The 19,752-nt window shown below is 45.5% G+C and overlaps 1 protein-coding gene across 2 annotated transcripts in view; it reads right to left on the bottom strand.

Annotated features, from left to right (window-relative positions):
• The window catches only part of TMEM94 (transmembrane protein 94), an 82,894-nt gene extending 65,903 nt beyond the window's left edge, over nucleotides 1-16,991 (bottom strand). The window contains exons 1-6 of one of the 2 annotated variants that reach the window (XM_040435697.1): nucleotides 16,853-16,991; nucleotides 13,152-13,234; nucleotides 12,934-13,047; nucleotides 10,809-10,933; nucleotides 5,411-5,547; nucleotides 1,322-1,524 (exon numbers count right to left, since the gene is read on the bottom strand). In XM_040435697.1, the coding sequence (XP_040291631.1) occupies nucleotides 1,322-1,524; nucleotides 5,411-5,547; nucleotides 10,809-10,933; nucleotides 12,934-13,047; nucleotides 13,152-13,175 (603 nt within the window). In that variant the 5' untranslated portion in view covers nucleotides 13,176-13,234; nucleotides 16,853-16,991. The remainder of the gene's footprint in view (nucleotides 1-1,321; nucleotides 1,525-5,410; nucleotides 5,548-10,808; nucleotides 10,934-12,933; nucleotides 13,048-13,151; nucleotides 13,235-16,852) is intronic. The other variant, XM_040435696.1, reaches the window with a different exon arrangement.
• Between the last annotated feature and the right edge of the window lie 2,761 nt (nucleotides 16,992-19,752).

The following is a 19,752-nucleotide window of genomic DNA, read 5'->3' as shown; positions in this document are numbered from 1 at the left end:
CCATACGTCATCCCCGCCCGATCATGTGCTTTGTCACGTGGGGGCGTGGTTTTGACCGGACGCCGGGCGCGGGGTGTCCGGATGTGGCTTGTTCCGGAGTGATCGCGCGCCCACAGACATACACACCTGGGGACGAGTAAGTGCTGGTGTGTGATTGGTCTGTATAGATTTTAAAATGTTCGATCTGCAGTGATGGCGTTACCCCCTGACGAAGGTACGCCGAAACGTGCGTTGGGGTAGCGCCATCCTGGTTGGTCCACTCCTGGTCTGTTTTTTGGTGAGTCACATTTGTCATTCCACATCCCGGCTCCTTTCCATTTGGATGTTTATTTACATGCTAGGGTCTCTATCTGTTGGCCGGGTGTGTATGTCCATGTCAGTGTGGGCTTTGCAGTTATTTTCAGACTCGCCTTTTTCATTTATACTCATTGTTCATCTGCGGGTAATTTATCATTTTACCATATATTTATCCCGCTGATCCTATACATTATCATTCATGACCGGAGTGTCCCTCCCAGGGTGGCGCCGTTTTTTCCTCTCCCTGCTCCTTTTTTGTTCCCTGCCCTACTGCATCTTTTGTATGTAATTTTGATGTCTTTTTATGTCATAATAAAATATTTATAACATTCATCATCTGGCATTTTGAGCTCCATTCTCTCTTTTGTTCTGATGTTTATGGAGACGGCGCATGCGGTGCACACGTGCCGTCTCCCTTCTCTCTTCCAGTCCACTGCTGCTGTCCCATAGACATACAACGGAGCGCAGGCAGACACAGACTTGTGTAAAGGAAGAGGCGGAACATGGCTGATCACCTGGGGCAAACGTTGGAAAAAAACTGTCATATCTCTCAAAGGGATATAAAAAAAAAAAAGTGATATTAAGGCCTCATGCACACGACCGTTACGTTTTTAGCAGTCCGCAAACCGCGTATCCGCAAAAAACGGAAGCCATCCGTGTCCCTTTCGCAATTTGCCCATTGTAGAAATGCCTATTCTTGTCCGCAAAACGGACAAGAATAGGGCATGCTATATTTTTTTTTGCGGGGCCACGGAACGGTGCAACGGATGCGGACAGCACACGGAGAGCTGTCCGCATCTTTTGCGGCCCCATTGAAGTGAATGGGTGCGGCTCGGATGCGGACCCCAACAACGGTCATGTGCTTGAGGTCTAAGGCAGGAATTTTTATAGAATTTTATATTATTTGTGTATTTTCTATGTTTAGAGTTCTTTTATATGTAGCCAAGACATGAAAGGTGCGCAGTCTTTTTGACATTGCTATGAAGCAGGTTTGTTTTTTAGCACATATGTACTTACTACTTACCTTCATGCCTCGGAGAGACGCAAATGATTCCTGTCCTGGCCTCAGAGCAATGACATCTCCATCCACCAGCAGGCTAACTGGGAGGTTCACTAGCCGTCCATCTCTATAAACCCAGTGAAGAGACCATGATGGGGCTGATGGCATGTACAGGTCGGGATACACGGTGTCTTCCCATATTACCTCCTGTCCACTTCTCAGCACATCTGCAAGCACAGCATGCTAGGTTATTCCATTCAGTAAAAAACGTATGGACCTGGGGGGGGGGGGGGGGGGGGAGTGGATTATAACTGATATTTACACTGTATAGATCCTGTAAATCAGCAGTCACGACACTAGTTTGAAAAAAGACTAAACTGCGCATAAAGATGTTGAACATGTCGGAGGAATCAGAGGAACGAAACTAACGGGGGAGCGCCGATCGACTTGATTGCTGTCAATTAGCGGGCGTTATTGGACTGTGTGAGAAGAGCCTTAGGTTCATCTGATAGTTGCATTAACGCTTCTGTACATAACAAAAGGCAAAATGCTCCACCAGATCCATTGTGCGACTAAGGCCTCTTTCACACGAGCGTGACGGATTGTGTTCAGTGTAACTCGCACCATTTTGCAAGCAAGTTCAGTCAGTTTTGTTTGCAATTGCGTTCAGTTTTTCTGCGCGGGTGCAATGCGTTTTGATGCGTTTTTCACGCGCGTAATAAAAAAAAACGGAAGGTTTACAAATAACATCTCCTAGCAACCATCAGTGAAAAACGCATCGCATCCGCCCTTGCTTCCGGATGCAATGCATTTTTCACTGAAGCCCTATTTACTTCTATGGGGCCAGGGCTGCATGAAAAAACCCAGAATATAGAACATGCTGCGTTTTTCACGCAACGCAGAAGTGATGCGTGAAAAAAAAACGCTCATGTACACAGACCCATTAAAATGAATGGGTCCGGATTCAGTGCGGGCGCTATGTGTTCACATCACGCATTGCACCCGCGCGGAAAACTCACTCGTGAGAAAGGGGCCTAATACCTCCAGAGCAAACGCTCTACAAGATCTATAGCATGCCTGATACCTCTGAAAGCCACTAACCTAACTGACTTATAAAGAGATCTGTCAGCTTCTGGCGTCCACCACTTTGACAGAAAGCACACTACTCGTTTTCCAATAAATATGATGAAATCTAGGAAGGAGGCTCCATATGGTGTACAAGCTCATTTGAGTTTTGGGTTCTTCGGAAAAGGAGGGAGAATGTAAAGATTTAAAAATAAAATAAAAATCAGGGTTTGCGCTCCCCCCCCCCCCCCCCCCCAGTAATAGCACCACTTTGGTCCATGGACTGTGTCGCAGCTCATCACGTAAGTGAATGGGGATGAGATGCAATATCTGACACAGTCCATGGACAAGAATTGTACTTACCATGGATTGAAAAGAAAAAAAAAAAACTTTTCCCTAAACTCATAAGGATGGAAAATTGGCCACCGGTGGGTTTACACAGGGCGAGAAGAAGCCGATTATCGGGAAGGAAGAGGTGAAGTGCTGCAGATCACCTCCACAGTAGGATGGCTCTTGCACACGACCGTATGCCCTCTGTGACATACGTCCGTGAGACGGCCCTATGTCCCGGAGCGGCATTGATCGTGCGCACGGGAGCGCACAGCATCATAGGTTACAATGATGCTGTGCACGTCGGGCCATCCGTGGGGCTATTGTCCCAAACTCATATGATCTTATGAGTGCAGGACGATAGTCCCGCGGGCGGCATCATTGTAATCTATGATGCGGTGTGCTCCCGTGCACACGATCAATGCCGCTCCGGGACAAATGGCCGGCTCACAGACCGTATGTCTCGGAGGGCATACGGTCGTGTGCAAGGGCCCTGAGAAGGAGCAATCACTAGTCCTCATACAGCTGCATTGTTTCTGGACAGCAGATCACCGTTTAGACAGCACAATCTGCTGCCCAGAAACTAGGATTTTATTCCCTGCACTAACGACAGTTTTACCCGATGAATGAGTCTTTTGCTTGTTCATCAGGTGATCGGTTGCACCTTTAGATGGGCAGATTGTCAGGCACAAGCGTTCACAGGAACGTTCGTCCCAGATAATGCGCCCGAGAATCAGGCCACATAAACCCACCACTAAATCAAGTTACTGATTGTCAAATGCAGATCAGGCACCATAAGGACACCATGTAAAGGCATGAAAAGAAGACATCTCTCCTCAGGGTACTAAGAAAGAGTAGAACTTGTGTTTTACAATGACACGAAAAGAAGGAGTGCCAGCTATTGTTCTCAGCTGTCAACCCAAAACGGACATGGACGGAGATGAAAAACACGTCTCTTCAGGGCAATCAGCTGAAGAAGGAACCGAAGGAAAACAGAAGTGCCCGCAGCACAGCTGGACAGAAAGCCAGTAGGGCTCCATTTACACGTCCGCATTTTGCGGACCGCACATTGCCGGCACTAATAGAATAGGCCTGTTCTTGTCCGCAATTGCGGGCAAGAATAGGACATGTTCTATTTTTTTGCGGAATGGAAGTGTGGATCCGCAAATTCCGTGTCCGGGCAGCACATCGTGCTGCCCCATAGGAATGAATAGGTCCGCAGAACGAAATTGCGGACGTGTGAATGGACCCTAAAAGTCGTGCAATAATATTCTATCGCAGTCTATAACATAAGTGATCAGAGGACCAAAAACTACAGTAAAAAAAAAATTGTTTTTCAATAAAATTACAAAATAAATAAAAATATTCAGAATTCCCCCCTTTGCCCAATTTTACAGATAAAAATAAATAAAAAAACAAAAGGGGTATCACTGCATACAAAAATGTTTGACCTATTAAAATATAAAAATATTTTTCCAGCACGGTAAATGTCGTAACAGGAAAAAAATAAAAGTCAGCAAATCGCCATTTTATGGTTACTTTGTCCCCTCCCCCAAATTTCTTTTTATAATAAGTGATCAAAAAGTTGTATGTACCCCTAAATGGAAACAAAATCTACAGCTTGCCCTGCAAAAAAAAGAAAAGAAAAAAAAAGGCCCTCGCTCTGTAGACGGAAACTTATAAATGATGTCAGAATAATGCAATGCAAAGAAAATGTTTATTTTTTCTAAGTATTTTTTTCTGAGTAATTTTGTATCATCGTAATCCTACTGATCCACAGCATAAGACCTCATGCACACGAACGTGTCGTGTTTTGCGGTCCGGGCGCCCATAATAGAAATGCCTATTCTTGTCTTGGACATGTTCTATTTTTTTGGGGGGGGCCATAGAAGAGAGAAACAGATGCGGACAGCACACGTAGTGTTGTCCGCATCTTTTGAGACCCCACTGAAGTGAACGGGTCCGCACCCGAGCCGCAAAACAGGCAGCTCGGATGCAGAACCAAACAACGGTCGTGTGCATGAGGCCTAGGGATACATTCACAAGACTATGTGTTTTGCAGTTCACTATCCGTGTTTTGCGGATCCTCAATTTGCGGTCATGTGCGTTCCACATTTTGCACGGCCAGCCCTATGACAGCAATGCCTAATTTTGTCCGTAATTGCAGACAAGAATAGGACATGCTCTATCTTTCTTGCAGGTCAACGGAACTGAAGCACGGACGGATACACCCCGTGCTGTCCACATCTTTTGCGGCCCCACTGAAATGAATGGCCCCACAAAACTGCGTAACGGATGCTGACCCATAAATACGGTCATGTGAATAAGCCCTAAGGTATATTAATTTAGAATACACCAAAACATAAAAAAAAAACTTCAATGGGGTTCCATGCTTTTGAGGATCCTATGATATGACATCAATGTGTGATATGGGTCCAACCAATAGAATCCCCACCGAACACAAGAACCAAAAGGGCGCAGCAATCGCTGGAGACATCGGTGACATCCTGGCCACACTAATGTCACTGCAGCACCAGCTTATTCCCCCACACTACTAACAGGTGCTGTTTGTGACCATGTAAATCAAAGATGTAGCATAAGTAGACCTCATGCACATGACCATGTCCGTTTTCTGATCTGCAAACAGCAAAATACTTCCGGTCGTGTACATGAGGCCTTATAACTAAAGTAAAAACCGCCGTGGACATAAGAATTTACCATCAATCTGGGTAATGATTCTCCGCAATCTTCCTTCCACTTCTCGTTCCTTCAGCCTCTCATGGCGTCTCATTAAAAACAAGTCCAGAAGGAGCAGCAGCAACAAGGCACAGGCATTGCCAACCTCCGACCCCTGACTAGAAGAAGTCAGACATTACATTTGGACAAATGAGGGGAAAAAAATACTAAAAACTTTACTGACAAATATTCTCAACTTTTCATGACTGAGATGGGAACAAGCTGAGTAAGCGCTGGCAGAGTTACGTCTCCTTTTACTCACAGACTATAATTGGGCAAATATAATTCAAACCCGCGTAAAAAAAAAAAACACAGAAACCTATACCTTTTCCCTTACATTGTTGTCAGTGAAAGACGGATGAAAACGCAAGACATTACAATTCCATCCGTTAATGCCTCATTCACATGACCGTTGTTTGGGTCCAAATCCGAGCCGCATTTTTTGCGGCTCGGATGCGGACCCATTCACTTCAGTGGGGCCGCAAAAGATGTGGACGACACTCAGTGTGCTGTCCGCATCCATTGCTCCGTTCCACCGATCTGCCCAAAAAAAAAAAAAAGAAAAAAAAAAAAAAAGAAGAGAACATGTCCTATTCCTGTCCATTCTGAGGACAATAGACATTTTTGATTATGGGCGGCCTGTTCCGTTAATTGCAGAACGCACATAAGCAACATCCGTGTTTTGCGGATCTGCAATTTGAGGATGGCAAAACATGTTAAGGTCGTGTGCATGTAGCGTAAATATATATATTTTTTTAGATGCCTTCAAATCTTTATTTAAACCAAGAAAAAAAAAGATACATTCAAAAAATAAATAAATAAAATCAGACAGATACACACGTATTGAAGTATATGGACATCCGTTAAAGCTGAAAGATATCCATTAAACTGCATACATCTGTATACATTTCCACCCTGCTTTGGACCCCAGCAATCAGCTAGGTATCCGCTATCCTGTGGATTGGGGATAACTTATAAAACCTGGCACAACTCCTTTAACTTTGGAGTTTATGGAAACAGCGCAGCTTACGGTACTTTCACACTAGCGTTTTTCTTTTCTGGCATTGAGTTCCGTCACAGGGGCTCTATACCGGAAAAGAACTAATCAGTTTTATCCCCATGCATTCTTAATGGAGAGCATTCCGTTCAGGATGTCTTCAGTTCAGTCGTTTTGACTGATTAGGCAAAAGATAAAACCGCAGCATGCTACGGTTTTATCTCCGGCGAAAAAAAAAGGAAGACTTGCTTGATCCGGCATTTTTCCCCATAGGAATGTATTAGTATTCAAGACACCGGAATGCCGGATCCGTCCTTGCAATGCATTTGTGAGACGGATCCGCATCCGGATGCGTCTCACAAATGCCTTCAGTCACATCCAGATCGGCGGATCCGGCAAGCAGTTCAGATGACGGAACTGCCCGCCGGATCACACTGCCGCAAGTGTGAAAATAGCCTTACACCTACCACCAGGTTATTCCCATTTCTCCCATGAAAAACTGGGAATTACTTGCAATGAAATGTTTTACACTTGACCCTGAGGTCTGCAGGGTTTGTCCTATCTCAACATCTACGACATATCGCTGTGATAAGCCATAGATGTCAGATACGAGCAGGTCCCAGAGGTGGGACCCACACCTATGCCCTGAGCAGGGTTCCTGCGTGCAACGCCCTCTCCATTGCCCGCTATGGGACTGATGGAAATTAACTCTCATAGTGGTGAATGGAGGGTGGCACGGCTGCTCACTTTAAGGGCCCCTTCATAGCATGCCACAATCGGTTTAAAAACACAATGGCCCACGTTGACTCTGCAAAGTGGGCCACTTTTGTGTCATTCTTCGTGCCAGAATTTTGGTGCCTCTCATTTTTACCATTTCCCAGCTTTCAAATAGAACGTGGGTGAAGCCAGATTTTGTCTGTCTTTTAGATACATTTACGAAGCTGAAATCCGCCATTCTGGCGCAGATTAGACCAATTTAGAGGCGATCTAAAGTCTGATTTTTCAGAGCTTGTGGGCAGAATTTTTGAGCTATGCTTTTGGTAAAGCTGAGCTAACAAATAGGTGAAGACTAGACAGTCTAAAGATGTATCAGATTTACCATCCAGCATCAGCCGCTATGATAAATTTGGGAAATTTTCGGACTGTCTGCCTACGTTCACCCTGGTTACAAATTAGACAGGATTAGTAAATTGGGCCCAATTAATTAACTGAAGTCAAAAACAAATACGCCGACATCAGCGAGTACCTTCTCATAGAAAATACTCAACATGTCGTTTCTTGAAAAGCATCTGTATGCCCTGGGGCTGAGAGTTTCAAGTGATCTGGCAGGATAGTTTTTCTGTACAACATAACGTATACTAGTTAGGGTGTGCTCCCATCTGCATTGGAGGCTCTGTACGGGGCCTCCGCTGCAGATTCTGCCAAAAAGAGTGGACAAAAAAAAAAAAAACTTGCATGCACGACACCTGAACGGACCCCATTATAGTCCGGTTTCAGTCATGTGGCGAATCCGGCACTTCCGTTATTTTCATTGTTCTGCTCCTCTAATGGAGCAGAACGATGGAAATAACTAGAGCCGATGTGAGCGTGCCCTTATGTGTGTGCGATTGCTTTCCTCCATCAGACACAATCAGGGGAGGACACCGAGGCATTTGTTCAAAGTAGTAATAAAAATTATACTGATATAGTATGCGGAAATGGAAGAGTTTGTCTTAAAAGCTATGGACTGCTTTGGGGGAATTTTTTTTAAACGGCGTTCTGAAGCTTTTTAATTTTTTTATTTATCTATCCTCTCAATAGATTCTCAGCATCTGTTTGAGAAGACACTGGCGCTGGCAGAAGCGTCGCGAGACGGCAGCAGCACTACTGCCTGCACTACCGCCTTCTCAAACAACTGACAGGCGGGGGTCCCGAATGTCATACCCCTGCCAATGAGATGCTGATGATCTATCCAGAGGATAGATCAGTAAAAAAAAAAGCTGCAGAACCCCTTTACAGATGGCATTTTGCTCATTTTGTGCTAAAAATAATTTTTCAAATTGGTAATTACAAATTTTCAGCTGTTTTTATCCTACAGGGTTAACTTTCAGCCTAGCTGCAGAGCATCTTGCTTTCAGTTTCACAGTGAGCCGTCAGGTTGCTGCTCTGACAGCTGGAGGAATAGCCCTTATCTCTTAACTCCTGACAGCTCATAAACACTCATTATAGCTAAATCCCTTTCAACCCGATAAGAATATGGCTTAAATAAGTGTTTATGAGCTGTCAGGAGTTTAGAGATCAGGGTTGTGCATCCAGCCGTCACTGAACGCAAGAAACTCTGCAGCTACGCTGCAACTTAACCCTGTAGGACAAAAACTGCTGAAAGTTTTTAATAAAAAGCAATTGAAAAAGTGATTTTTATCCCAAAATGAGTAAAATGCATTCATAAAAAAAAATACACCCAAAAGGTGTTCATAGTCTTTAAGGGATAACTATAATTTAAAGAAAACGTTTGATATGCCATAAGCTTTGACTGGTGGGGTCTGTGTAACAAGACCCCCCCCTGATGGCAGGGCATGAATGCTGATCTGGGTGCTGAGCCATATGCGCTCCACTGTTTATGTAACTCCCATAACAGTAAATCCGAAACCGTGTAGCTTCACCTACCAGCGCTTACCCAGGTTATTCCCATTAAAGGACTCTGCCATGAAAATCTGAGATGAAAATAATCCATTAAGAAATATTTTATACACGATCCTGAGGGTGACAAGTGTTGTCCCATATCAATTTCTATGGCATATCGTGCCATAGAAGTGTCAGATAGGAGCAGGTCCCAGAGGTGGGACCTGCACCCATCTCCTGACCAGGGTTGCCGAGCGCAGAGTCCTCTCCATTCAGTTCGGTATGGGACTGCTAGAAATAAACGGACCAGCGCTTGGCTACTGTCGGAACTCCCATAGTGGTGAATGGAGGGCAGAACAGCTGCTCCCCCTTCACTTTGTTGGTCCCTTTTTGAAAAATTGCAATGGTTAATACAATGTATGGCGTGCCACAAGCTGTTTAAAGGGGTTGTCTCACTTAAGCAAATAGCATTTATTATGTAGAGGAAGTTAAAACAAGGCACTTACTGATGTATTGTGATTGCCCATATTGCCTCCTTTGCTGGCTGGATTCATTTTTCCATCACATTATACACTGCTCGTTTCCATGGTTACGACCACCCTGCAATCCATCAGTGGTGGTCGTGCTTGCACACTATAGGAAAAAGCGCCGGCCTCGCTGGTCGTCAGGACAGCACATAGGCCGGTGCTTTTTCCTACAGTGTGCAAGCATGATCACTACTGATGGGTTGCAGGGTGGTCGTAACCATGGAAACGAGCAGTGTATAATGTGATGGAAAAATGAATCCAGCCAGCAAAGGAGGCAATATGGGCAATCACAATACATTAGTAAGTGGCTCGTATTAACTCTCTCTACATGATAAATGCCATTTGCTGAAGTGACACAACCCCTTTAAAAACAAAATGGCCCACATTGACTCAGCTAAGTGCCCCACTTGTGGCGCCTCTCATTTTAGATACATTCATTAGTCAAAATGAATGACTTTTTCATCAGTAGGGTCTGTGTGATGAGACCCCCACTGATGGCTAAAATGAAGGGGCATAAATAATGAGCTGGGTGCTATCTCCCTTCATTTCAGATCACCAATGCAGAGCGCTGTACGGCTCAGAGAAAGTCTAGGAGTTTGTACATTCAGTGCTCAGCAACCGACGATCAAAACATTTAAAGGGGCACACCACCCAGCTGAGTACTTCTGCTTTGTTTCGGTGATCAGTGGGGATCTCAACACTCAGACCCCACCCATCAAACCTTTTGACAAAAGATTGGTGCCCTTTAAAGAGGACCTTTCATCACTCCTGGTTTAATAGCTTCATGCATCCCACATGTAATAAGAATCTATTGTTATGACTATGGTGTGCCATTCCTTTAGGATTCCTGCTAGAAGTTATGAATGTATTGCCAGCAGTCTGCAGTAAGGGTACAGAGGGGTGGAAACCAGTTGGGGGGGGGGGGGGTGTCCCTGCACACACGAACTCTATCCAATCAGTGCTGCCATTCTTAGACACACCCCCAACTGGTTACCACCCCTCTGTACCCTTACTGCAGACTGCTAGCAATTCATTCGTAACTTCTAGCAGGAATAATAAAGGAATGGCACAACATACAGCCATAAGACTAGATGCTCCAGAATTGTTATTACATGGGGAATGCATGACGCTATTAAAACAGGCATGTCAGGAGCGGCGAGAGGTGACCTTTAAGCTGCAGAGACATGCGAGATTACGACCTGCTGCTTTCGGTAGCAGCATAAAGAGGGACGATATGAAGCGGTGCCAGGCTCACCTCCCATCTGGCTGGCTGCCATAACAACATAGGAGTAGTAGTGTTGCAATCAACATCAGCGCCGCCCCGGGCCAATGAAAGCAAGACGAGCGGTTAGAGTGATAGATGAAGCTCCGTCTCCAGTCCTGCAGAGAGAAACCTTGTTAGAAAAACATGACCTTGAGGTTGCAACAGACGGAAGCCACTTCAAAGGGCAGATTGTAAGAGCGACAAACAAGTCATACAGGGCGAGGCGAACCAGAACAACGTTTACGGAAGTCATGGTGTCAAATGTACATCATAAAAATAAAAAACTGATTAAACAGCAACTCATCTAATTTCTGCATATAAATGAATTAAAGATAGATTGATGAGGAGGAAAGCTAGTTAAAGGGGTTGTGTCATGGGGGCTAAACACCTGATATTCAGTGTTATAATGCTCCTCCCCAGACTCTTGCTACGACAGAAAGCTGAACACTCTCGGATCAGCGCTTCACAGATACGATGGGTGCACCCACGTACCGGCTCTCCCATATTAAAGGGAACCTGACACCTATAAAATGCAGTCCAATGTTAGAGCAGACGGATGTATAGTTTTATGGCAAAATATTCGGTAGAGTTTGTATTTTAACGTCTGCTCTATGTTTAGGAGTCATGTGGGCGGTCCTACTCCCTGACAGCAAACTCTCTATGCAGCGGTAGGACCGCCCACAGGACTCCTAAGCATAGAAAGAGCAGAGGCTTAGGCTACCGCTGCAGATTACATGCAGATTCTCTTCCGACAGTTTTCCTTTAAAATAATAGGAAATCCTCCCTTAAAGGGTCACTGTACTTTCACAAAACTTAATTTCATTTAGAAGAGCATAGTGCAATTAGTAAATTTCTAAATCACTTTCTTAAAAAAAAATCTGCCTGCATCCTCCCAAAAAAACCCTGTAAAGTCAGGGCCACTAGGGGTCTCACTCCCACCTAAATTTCAGTCCACTGCCTGTTGTCAATGGCCTGCCTTTCTGCAAGTGTGATTTCCGAAGCTTAAAACAAACATAGTGGTAAGTAGTAGTACAGCGCTGGCAGAAGGGAGACACCCCCTGCTTCTGAGTGAAATGCATCTAGCTGTGCAGCTGAAACAGGCAATAATATGGCTATAAATAAAAACCATTAGGGAAGCCCAAACATAACCGTTCTTCACAGCTATGATGGTACAAAGAATCACAGCAATTAGTTTTGTATTTTTTTGAACTCCGGTACGCTTTAATATCCTCTTCCCTATTTATACCATCTTGCTTATAATGCAATTAAAACTTTTTAAAATAAAGAGAGAATATGTCCCATGTACTGTACTACTCATCCATTTCCCTCCTCTTTGTCCCACACCTCAGATCAGACTTGGCTGTTAGGCACCTAACTGCAGCAGGAGTCCTCTCCCACTGCTGTCTGCAATAGGACATTAAAGGGGTTGTCCCATTGCTAGGATATGCCCCCAATGTCTTATAGGTGCGGGTCCCAGAGGTGCACCTATGCTAAGAACGGAGCCCGCAGAGTGCCGGAGGGTGCGCGGCTGCCCTCTATTCATTCCTATGGGAGCAACGAAAATAGCCGAGCACTGACTTGGCTATTTCAGTCAGCTCCATAGAAGTGAATGGAGCGGCAGCCGCGCATGCGCTATGCGATTCCAATTCCTTTCAATGGGACTTGCGAAAATCGCCAAACGCACCGCTAAGCTATTTTCGGCAGTCCCATAGGAATGAATGGAGGTTCACCCTCCGGCACTCTGCGGGCTCCGTTCTAGGTATAGGTGGGACCCGCATCTATCAGACATTGGGGGCATATCCTAGCGATATGCCCCCAATGTCTAAAATAGGAATACCCTTTTAAGCTGCCAGATGAAAATGGAGGGAAACAGCACTTCATGTTCCATTTGAGATTTCAGTAAGACCGATGCCTTCCGAAGTGTGCAGATCACCCCGCAGGGCTCTCTTGTTTACGAGCTGTTGGAACGAGCGTGCACATCGGATGAGTACATGTAACATGCAGATATGAAGTCTACGCGCGCTGCCATGGGGAACCCTTTGAAGATGTCATCTAAAAATAATATGGAAGCTATTTTGAATGCTTTCTCCATGCATACCACTCCATGTAACCTCACCCTCCACAACACCGTCCTCTTCTGCTGATGATCGTTCAGGGCAGACGACAGTTGTTCCTGCAAATGTGACAGAGCCTGGCGGGTGGAGAGCCCCAGATAGGGATGAAGACCATCCTGGAAATAAAATTTTTTAAAGAAAATATAACGATAAATGTCATCCAATCGTTCAACACAGTCTCAATAAAACCTAAAAAAAAAAAAAATCATTGATCACCTACCTGGATCTTCTCATTGGGCTCCATGGGGCATAACCTCTGAGGGCACTCATGTAAGGTCTTCTTGGCCACCGCCACCACCGTCCCTACCCACGGGAAATATAAGAATCACAGTCTGGGTGGGAAATTCTCCTTCTTCACAGTGACTTCCTTTTACATAAGAACACAAATGCCTTTGTATAATCCTGGATTTGCTAATGCTATGCAACAAAGGATTAATGAGAAGCTATTCGCTCCAGGAGGACGCCGCTCGAGTCTCCCCTGAGGATGTCAGGTGGCATCAATGGGACCGGTGCAAGCAGGAGGGGTGAACACTTAAAGGGGTTGTGCAGGGGTTTTAGATTGATGACCTATCCTCAGGATAGGTCATCAATATGTGATCAGCAGGGGTCCGACACCCGGGACCCCTGCAAATCAGCTTTTTGAAAAGGAAGCGGTGCTTAATGCGAGCGCTGCTTCCTCTTCATTACACTACCCGTCGTCTCCTTTGCAGTGGCGGCGCAGTGTAATAATAAATAAATACTCGCCCCATTCAAGTGAATGGAAGGAGAAGGAGTAGTTATCATTACCCGGCCTGCACTTCCAAGACAACGGGCAGGGTAATGAGCAGGAAGCGGCGCTCGCATGGAACGACGCCTTGAAACAGCTGATCGGCGGGGTGTTGGGTGTCGGACCCCCGCCAATCTGATATTGATGACCTATCCTGAGGATAGCTCATCAATATAAAACCCCTGCACAATCCCTTTAAAGATGAGTGAATGACAAAGTGAACAGGGGAACCATCAGTGACATGTGTGGATTCGGTTCACACAAGGTCCCTCTAAAAAGGTACCTGCATACGGGGGCGGGTTGTGAAAAAACTTCCACGTGGTTTTTTGTGCAGATTTCTGGGCGTTTCTGCTCCAAAAAAAAAAAAAATTTAAAAAATAAAATAAAATCGCATGTGTTGCTTGTGGATTTCGTATTCAGCAAATCTCCCTTGCATTGCAAAGGATAAAATCTGCACACATAAAAAAATAATATATATATATATATATATATATATATATATATATATATATATATATATATATATATATATATATATATATAATAAAAAAAAATTAATCGTACACACAATGGAGATGCTGTGGATTTCTAAATACGCACTGCAGGTCCATTTCTGTATAGAAGAAAAAGTGTCAACCGTACATGAGATTTGTCGCATCTCATTCGCTTTGCTGGTGCTGTGATAGGCCTCATGCACACGACCGTTGTGTGTTTTGCGGCCCGAAAAATTGCAGATCCGCAAAACACGGATGGCGTCCGTGTGCTTTCCGCAATTTGCGGAACGGCACGGACAGCCATTGATATAACTGCCTATTCTTGTCCGCAAAAACAGACAATAGGACAGGCTGTATTTTTTGGGCAGACCACGGAACGGAGCAACGGATGCGGCCAACGGATGAAGTGAATGGGTCCGCATCCAAGCCGCAAAAACTGTGGCTCGGATGCGGACCAAAACAACGGTCGTGTGCAGGAGGCCTTACGCTGAGGTTTTTCTGCACAAAAAAAAAAAAACGGTTAGAAAAAACGCACATGAACCGCAATGTGCCCAGGTAGCCTAACTGAAAACAGAGGAGATGCAGGCCTCGATAGAATATGCAAAGTGTCTCGAACCCTCGGAACCAGAGAACGAGGCTCCCGTGAGGCCAGTCTGCAGAGGTCCACGTGGTTTTTGATGTGTTTTTTCACGCGCATGAAAAAAAACTAAACTGAAGAACAACAATCTACATCTCCTAGCAACCATCAGTGAAATACGCATTGCATCCGGATGGCTTCCGTTTTTCACTGAAGCCCCATTCACTTCTATGGAACCAGAGCAGCGTGAATAAAAGCAGACTATAGAACATGCTGCGATTTTTCCTGAACGTAGAGATGATGCGTGAAATACGTCATGGCACCCAGGCTGAAAACTCGCTCATGTGAAAGAGGCCTAAAACCGTTCTCAGGATACGTGGGGAGGTTCCCGCTCTTTACGACATGTCCTATTGATTTGTTTTTATGGCAACGTTGGGAAACCGGAAGATCCACAGGACACGGACACTGCTAGAGACACTAAGGGGTTAATACCTCTGTACATACAAGGTTCGACTAAGGCCATCTGCACAAGGGGGCGGCTTTGAAAACAGAAAATTGGCGCTTTTTTTAAATTTCTGTGCGTTTTTTTTTTTTTTCGGATCTGATGCGTTTTGCCGCAGAAATACCCTTGCATTGAAATTTAAAAATTTGCAAAGAATTGACATGCTGTCAATTTCTAAATCCGCAAGGCAATTTCCGGGTGGAACAAAAAAAGCAAAGTGTACATGAAATTTGTCTAATCGGATATCCCTTTGCTGGTACTGTATTACGCTGAGGTCTTTCTGCGCGAGAATCCGCATGGAAAAGCCGTGCGTAATCCGCACCGTGTGCAGGTAGCCTAGGTCTGTACGGCAGAGCGTCCGTGCACAGGGCTCTACCGGAAGCGTGAGCTCTAAGGCTACTTTCACACTTGCCTTGTTAATTCCGGTATTGAGATCCGGCAGAGGATTTCGCATTGGGACCAGAAGCTACAAGTAAGGCCCTCATGCACACGACCGCAATATGAATGCGCCCCCGTGTGCTGTCCGCATTATATTTGCGGACCCACCGTCTTCAATGGGTCCGTGGTCCACGATTTGCAGCCATATTTTATCTTTTCGCGGAAAGGACTTACAAAAGCAAAAAAAAAAAAAAAGGGCGATCCGTGTGCTTTTCGCAAGATGATAAAACATGTCCTATACTTGTCCACAAAATGCGGACCCTGTGGAAGTCTACGGGTCCACAAAAAATGTGAATGCAACATATGGTCCACATCCGTATTTTGCCATAAACAAGCAGCAGCAAGAAAAGAGACAGGAACACTGCGCGCCGTCTCCTCATACAGCTGATCGGTGGGGGTACCGGGTGTCGGACCCCCTCTGATCTGATATTGACGACCTATCCTGAGCATAAAAGACTGTGAACCCCCCCCCCAGTCCCTTTTCTGATTGGCTGTGTGATAATATTTTGTTGCACGGCGGTTTTATGCTGTGCTCAACAGCTGGGCGGGACGGTGGTCCTGGCAAATTTACCAACAGTCATGCCTGGAAAGGCCAGGTGTAACTGTTGGCGAAAAACTACTCCAGGCAGGGGCACACGCATCAGTGTAGGGGGGGATCCAAGACCGGCGTAAAAAGCCGGCCTTAGTAAATGACCCCCAATGACTGTGAAAGCGGCCTAACACTTCTGCTGCCCCAATAACACTGCCCTGTGCCTCTGCCTCCCCATAGGAGTGACCTTGGTGCCCGGGTCACTGTGATCAGCGGTGCCCCCCCAATAGTGACAGGGACATGATATAACCTTTATATCGTACACAAGGGACAGCTGCGTTATCTACAAATAAGGCTCCGTTCACATTGGCATTTTTGCCATTCCCTCAGGGTCCGGGAATTCTTTACTAAGAGCCTCACATAGGATCCATCGGGATCTGTTTGGAACAAGTCATGGCTCAACTTGCTCATGTGCAATCTCACCCTTATAGAGACATATTATGCATTAGTCGCAGGGCTGAGACATTTATAATGTAGACTACTACAGGGTCAGAACATGATACAGGGTCTGTGGATAAACGCACGTAAATACCCAGGAGGACCAGTCGCACTCACCAGTCCTTCCACACTCTCTGCAATGTCTACCAGCAGCCTATCCCAGGTTCCAGCTTAGCCACAAGCAGCCATGATTCTGTCATCGCTAGCCGCGTTCTGTAAAAAAATAAAATAAAATAACAGTCACCGCATCTTCTTGTCTCCAATTCCCGAAGTCATTTTGTGGTGGACGGGTATTGAAACAAAACCGGTTGCTGGTCTCCAAGAAAATGGCTGCCTCGGCGGTCTCTACGGACATACAGTAGGAGACATTCTGGGGAGTCCACAAAGCGGTGTTGTGTCCTCTCTAGAAATGAAAGGTCAGGGGAGGAAAGTTCGCAGCGAAGTGAAGAACCGCTTACCTGTAGGGGGCGGTGTTTGCTAGTTTATGAGGATGAGGTGGCTGCGGCACAGACAGCGAAGGTAGGAACTAGTTTGGAGTGGGTAAAATGAGGCGTGGCGTGACGTCACGTGTCACGTGCCGCCGATTGTCACGAGGTATAATAGACGAGTGTGTCTACAGCGGCTGTAGAAAGTATATAGAGCAGTGTACTGATATGTGAGGCACCAGTGACACTGGCTGACCTGTTACATGTGTGCACTTGGCAGCTGAAGGCATCTGTGTTGGTCCCATGTTCATATGTGCCCGCATTGCTGAGAGAAATTAGGTTTTAATGTATGCAAATGAGCCTCTAGGAGCAACGGGGGCGTTACCATTGCACCTAGAGACAGATGCCCTGTAAATGGGGTTGGCCAGTTTACATTATTAGCTGCCTATGTGCATGCAGCTAGCAATAGGCATTAAAACATCAGTGCCAATGTCCTAATTCATATTTACATGCTGGTCCGTTCACCTGCTTTCTGGTGCTTTACTCCGAACATGGCCTCTGTTGGAGGATCCTGTCCATCAGCGGCCTCTAGGGTTGCCACCTTTCCCCACAAAAAATACCTGCTAAGTTAAGCCAAACCCTAAAAGGGGTGTGGTCTATGGGGGCATGGCTTAACAGCGCCCCCCAGAAATATTACTACCCCCAATAATAGTAATGCCCGTATTAGTGCACCCAATATTAATAATGCCCCCATTGGTGCCCCACAGTAATATTAATGCCCCCATTAGCGCCCCCAGTATTAATAGTGCCCACAGTAATAGTAATGCCCCCATTAGTGCCCCCCAGTAATATTAATGCCCCAATTAGTGCCTCCCAGAAAAATTAATGCCCCCGTTAGTGCCCCCAGTAATAGTAATGCCCCCATTAGTGCCCCAATAATATTAATGCCTTCATTAGTACCCCCAGAAATTATAATGCCCCCATTAGTGCCCCCAATAATAGTAATGCCTCCATTAGTGCCCCCCAGAATTAATAATGCACCCATTGATGCCCCCCAGTAATATTAATGCCCCCATTAGCGCCCCTAGAATTAATAGTGCCCACAGTAATAGTAATGCCCCCATTAGTGCCCCCCAGTAATATTTATGCCCCAAATAGTGCCTCCCAGAAATATTAATGCCCCCATTAGTGCCCCCAGTAATAGTAATGCCCCCAATAATATTAATGCCTTCATTAGTACCCCCAGAAATTATAATGCCCCTATTAGTGCCCCCAATAATAGTAATGCCTCCATTAGTGCCCCCCAGAATTAATAATTCACCCATTGGTGCCCCCCAGTAATAGTAATGCCCCCATTAGTGCCCCCCAGTAATATTTATGCCCCAATTAGTGCCTCCCAGAATTAAGAATGCCCCCATTAGCGCCCCCCAGAATTAATAGTGCCCCCATTAGAGCCCCCCAGAAATATTACTGCCCCCATTAGTGTCCCCATTAATAGTAATGCCCGTTTCAGTGCACCCAATATTAATAATGCCCCCATTGGTGCCCCCCAGTAATATTAATGCCCCCATTAGCGCTCCCAGTATTACTAGTGGTCCCAGTAATTGTAATGTCCCAATTAGTGCCTCCCAGAAATAATACTGCATCCATTTGCGCCCCCCAGAATTATTAATGCCCCCATTAGAGCCCCCCAAAAATATTAATGCCCCTGTTAGTGCCCCCAGTAATAGTAATGCCCCCATTAGTGCCCCACAATAATATTATTGCCTTCATTAGTACCCCTACAATTGATAATGCCCCCATTAGTGCCACCAATAATAGTTATGCCTCCATTAGTGCCCCCCAGAATTAATAATGCACCTATTGGTGCCCCCCAGTAATATTAAAGCCCCCATTAGCGCCCCCAGAATTAATAGTGCCCCCAGCAATAGTAATGCCCCCATTAGTGCCCCCCAATAATATTTATGCCTCAATTAGTGCCTCCCAGAATTAAGAATGCCCCCATTAGCGCCCCCCAGAATTAATAGTGCCCCCATTAGAGCCCCCCAGAAATATTACTGCCCCCATTAGTGTCCCCATTAATAGTAATGCCCGTTTCAGTGCACCTAATATTAATAATGCCCCCATTGGTGCCCCCCAGTAATATTAATGCCCCCATTAGCGCTCCCAGTATTACTAGTGCTCCCAGTAATTGTAATGTCCCAATTAGTGCCTCCCAGAATTAATACTGCATCCATTAGCGCCCCCCAGAATTATTAATGCCCCCATTAGAGCCCCCAAAAAATATTAATGCCCCTGTTAGTGCCCCCAGTAATAGTAATGCCCCCATTAGTGCCCCACAATAATATTATTGCCTTCATTAGTACCCCTACAATTGATAATGCCCCCATTAGTGCCACCAATAATAGTTATGCCTCCATTAGTGCCCCCCAGAATTAATAATGCACCTATTGGTGCCCCCCAGTAATATTAATGCCCCCATTAGCGCCCCCAGAATTAATAGTGCCCCCAGCAATAGTAATGCCCCCATTAGTGCGGCCCAATAATATTTATGCCTCAATTAGTGCCTCCCAGAATTAAGAATGCCCCCAT

Source organism: Bufo bufo, chromosome 6, assembly GCF_905171765.1.
Source record: "Bufo bufo chromosome 6, aBufBuf1.1, whole genome shotgun sequence".
Classification (NCBI taxonomy): domain Eukaryota; kingdom Metazoa; phylum Chordata; class Amphibia; order Anura; family Bufonidae; genus Bufo; species Bufo bufo.
The sequence above is the reverse complement of the archived record's forward strand: the minus strand, read 5'-3'. Positions and strand labels throughout refer to the sequence as shown.